The sequence below is a fragment of the Empidonax traillii genome, unplaced genomic scaffold (assembly GCF_003031625.1).
Source record: "Empidonax traillii isolate 1590-97213 ecotype Southwest subspecies unplaced genomic scaffold, ASM303162v1 scaffold19:size3308961, whole genome shotgun sequence".
Lineage (NCBI taxonomy): Eukaryota > Metazoa > Chordata > Aves > Passeriformes > Tyrannidae > Empidonax > Empidonax traillii.
Window position 1 is genome coordinate 1,208,323 of NW_020955212.1, and position 3,535 is coordinate 1,211,857.

Below are 3,535 nucleotides of genomic sequence, written 5' to 3' on the forward strand. Positions count from 1 at the left end.
AAAAAAAAAAAAAAAAAAAAAAAAAAAAAAAAAAAAAAAAAAAAAAAAAAAAAAAAAAAAAAAAAAAAAAAAAAAAAAAAAAAAAAAAAAAAAAAAAAAAAAAAAAAAAAAAAAAAAAAAAAAAAAAAAAAAAAAAAAAAAAAAAAAAAAAAAAAAAAAAAAAAAAAAAAAAAAAAGAAAAAAAGAAAAAAAAAAGAAAAACCCCAACCAAACTGAAAACAATATCATCTTGGTAACAGAACTGATCAATGAATGGCTAGGATGGCAGTGACAGCATTTGATATAAAACAAACCAAACTTTAACAGCAAGTGACACCTAATTTCTGAAGATTATCACTGGCATAGGTACTCCTGGGAAACAATTTTGTTTCAGCCTGCTCAGGGCCAAAAAGGGCTAGTTGTGCTTTGACAACCCCCAAGGAGCTAAAGGAACAGATGGAAGGTATATTGAAATCTTTAATGTTAAACATGTCAGCACACCCAGGTTGAGATATTCTCTTCAGCAGACAACTGATAGATGAAATACACATTTGCTGTACTCACAAAGTCTGTCTGCTCAGGTGTTACAGAGACTTGAAAAGTGCACTAGTAATGGATGTACTTCATGACAGATACATTACTTCCAAGACAAAAAGATCTAACTTATCTAATAACAAAAAATATAGGAGTATTTTTCAACATAATCTAGAAATAGCATCACATAAGATACAGAAATGCCTAGCAGAGTTTTGAACGCCAAAATCTGTTTTATCTTTGCCTGCTTGAAAGCACTGCTTGTATGCCACTGCTATGTATTCACCAGCTTAACAAAACAGCCATAGAATCACAACCTCTGAATTGATACTCCCTGTAACAGACTAACACATCAAACCCCCCATGTGCAATACCAGAATATTCTTATGGCTCAGTTTACAAAACACTACAGCAGAAGATCACAGCTGCCCATCAGGTAAGTCTCTGAAAGCAGGAAGGAAAGGTAAACAGACAGAAGAATCAGAACTCCAACATCCCTCTCAATTAACAAATACATTCAAGTGTAGGTCATTAGCATCATTTCACACTGCAAGTATGCAACACGAAAGACATTCTTAAATTAGTACATACTTAACAGGTTCCTGGGATTTACTTCAAATTTTTTTTATGTATTCAATCTCAGTCAAAAAAAATGCTCTCTCATATAAACAAAAGACAAGCAGACAATAAGACTCCTAAGACAGTACTCTGGAGGCAGGCATTATCAAGCCAGACCTTTAATGTCCTGCAGCTTGGGAAAGAATCTCAAGCAACTGCAAGACCCAGAGATTTATAATCAGGCAAACTCCCAAATGCTTACTTTCTTATTTTTAAGTGAAGTTCATGGGTTTACAGTTTAGAACTTAACTTTCCATATTGCCACACTAAAAATTATTTTCATTTTAAGATTATTCAGTGTCTAAAATATACACAAGTGATGCTGACTTGTAACATATAGTCTTCATACAGACGACAAATTTAAAACAAACTGTTGTACACACACTTGAGACATGCCTACAACTCAAAATAGCTTTGGGAATTCCAGACATTTAGGAGCTTGTCAAGACTCAGTTTGACTAAACACTCTTGGCTTGGACCATTACGGTTTCACTGAGGGGTAGGGAGAATTTGTGATTGCAGACTGCTGTTACATGGAAGCTCACAGACACTGAATCCACAGACTCTGGAGCCACCAATTTTGCAAGTCTAAAACCATTTCAGGAGGTCACATAGGAAACACTAAAAGAGGTAAAACTGGTAAGAGCAGTTGTGTAATTTCAAGACTACATTATAAGACCATGGTGCAGATGCTGAACCTTCAAATTGCCCCCCAGCTCCAACTTGAAAACTACAACCAAAGGCCTTTGTACAGAAATCCTGAAGCTATGAGAAAGAAAATCAAGAGACATCCAGTGATTCACTCCAGAACATTTGTATTGAGAGTCATTATAGCAAAAGATTATCCTATAGCCATCTTAGAATCAAAAGAGAATTCAGTGAACAGATCTCAACTGAGCATGTCAACAAGTCTGGAAATGCAGGTGCTTTTTTAACCAGAGCCTAAGCCACTCTGTTGATTCCAAGATCAGTAAGAACAAAGCTGGGGAAAAAAAAGGACTCTGATTCAAAAAGGTCAACAAAGCAACTTGGGCAGAAAGGTATCGTTTGAGGGGTTGAACTGCAATGGGTAATTCGGGATGTAAAAAGGTAAACTCTCACTGAAACAACAGACTTCTTGGTACCATACTTACCTTCCATACAGGATTTCACTTTTACAGAAGTTGGAAGAGAATTTAGACCTTTGGTCTTCTCACACAAATTGAAAACCTCTCCAGAAGAAACCCTGCACTTTATTGATAGTGGAATAAGTGTTCACATACCTAAAGGTTGATAGCCAACCCTCACTCGGCCATACCAGCTGTGTCGGAGCTTTTTCAACTCTTCTCTATCATGCAGTGGGAAAATCTGAACTAGGATACCACTGGTCAATAATCTTCTCACTAGAAGAACAAAAAAAACCCCAAAACAATGTACCTAGAACACCTTCAAAGGACAATGAAGATGACATTAAACATACAGGTTACATTATGTACTTAGCAAGTCTAAAGTTCCTTTGAAATAGATCTAGGACTTAAATTTTAAAAAAATAAAAATTGTCTGCATGTTAGTTTAAAAATTCTTCATAATAGAGAGCAGTTATACTTACTCCTACAAAGACTGTGCTGTCCACTGGAAGAGAAACAACAACCTTTTTACATCTATTAACTACTCCATAGTTTTCAGTATAATCAGTTGCAGCTTCAATAACAAAAAGTGATAAGAGATCAGAACTGAAATGCCATGTATAGCTTTGTGAGGAAAGCTTTTGTTGTATTAATAATCGGAAAGATACTAACAGCATTTTTTAATTACCGGTTAACACTACTTCCTAAATTACAACACATCTTCATTGCAAAAAAACTATATATTCCACAATTGGTATTTAATTTTTTTATGAAAAGCAATAGTACATGTGTGGATAAAACATTAACAGACTGCTCTGGAAGTTACAACCCTATTAAAAAAGAAAATAAATTCAAAAACAGGAGAGCAGAGGCACTGGAATCTGTGTGATAGTATTTAACCATTTCCCATAGGCATCTGTTTGACAAATTAGAAAAATACTTCGGCTATATAAAAAAAATTACCACTGTAAACTCACATTTACATTTATTTACATTTCTTGAACTGCTAATATGTGTAGAACTCTTTCTTTGATGACCAACACTAATGAATAAAGATACTCTTATTAAAAGGACACAAAAACATAAAGATAAATTCTCCTAAGAAACTGTGTATGTATGTATGGCCAGTCTCTTCGCGAACGAAGAACCGGGGAAGGTCTTTCCACCTTCCAGCCTGCGCATTGGATTTTTTAGGTGAGACACAGTGTGCGCGGAACTGAGCCCACCCTTTAATCCTGAGGTTCATCTGCCGGGGCCAAGCACGCTTGGACGGTGGCAGTGAGGTCCTCAGGACGTAG

The 3,535-nt window shown here is 35.4% G+C and overlaps 1 protein-coding gene across 1 annotated transcript in view; it reads right to left on the minus strand.

Annotated features, from left to right (window-relative positions):
- Nucleotides 1–3,535, minus strand: part of ANO10 (anoctamin 10) — a 123,116-nt gene that overhangs the window by 110,967 nt on the left and 8,614 nt on the right. Inside the window, exon 5 of the mRNA XM_027897559.1 lies at nt 2,394–2,513. Coding sequence (XP_027753360.1) covers nt 2,394–2,513 — 120 coding nt within the window. The remainder of the gene's footprint in view (nt 1–2,393; nt 2,514–3,535) is intronic.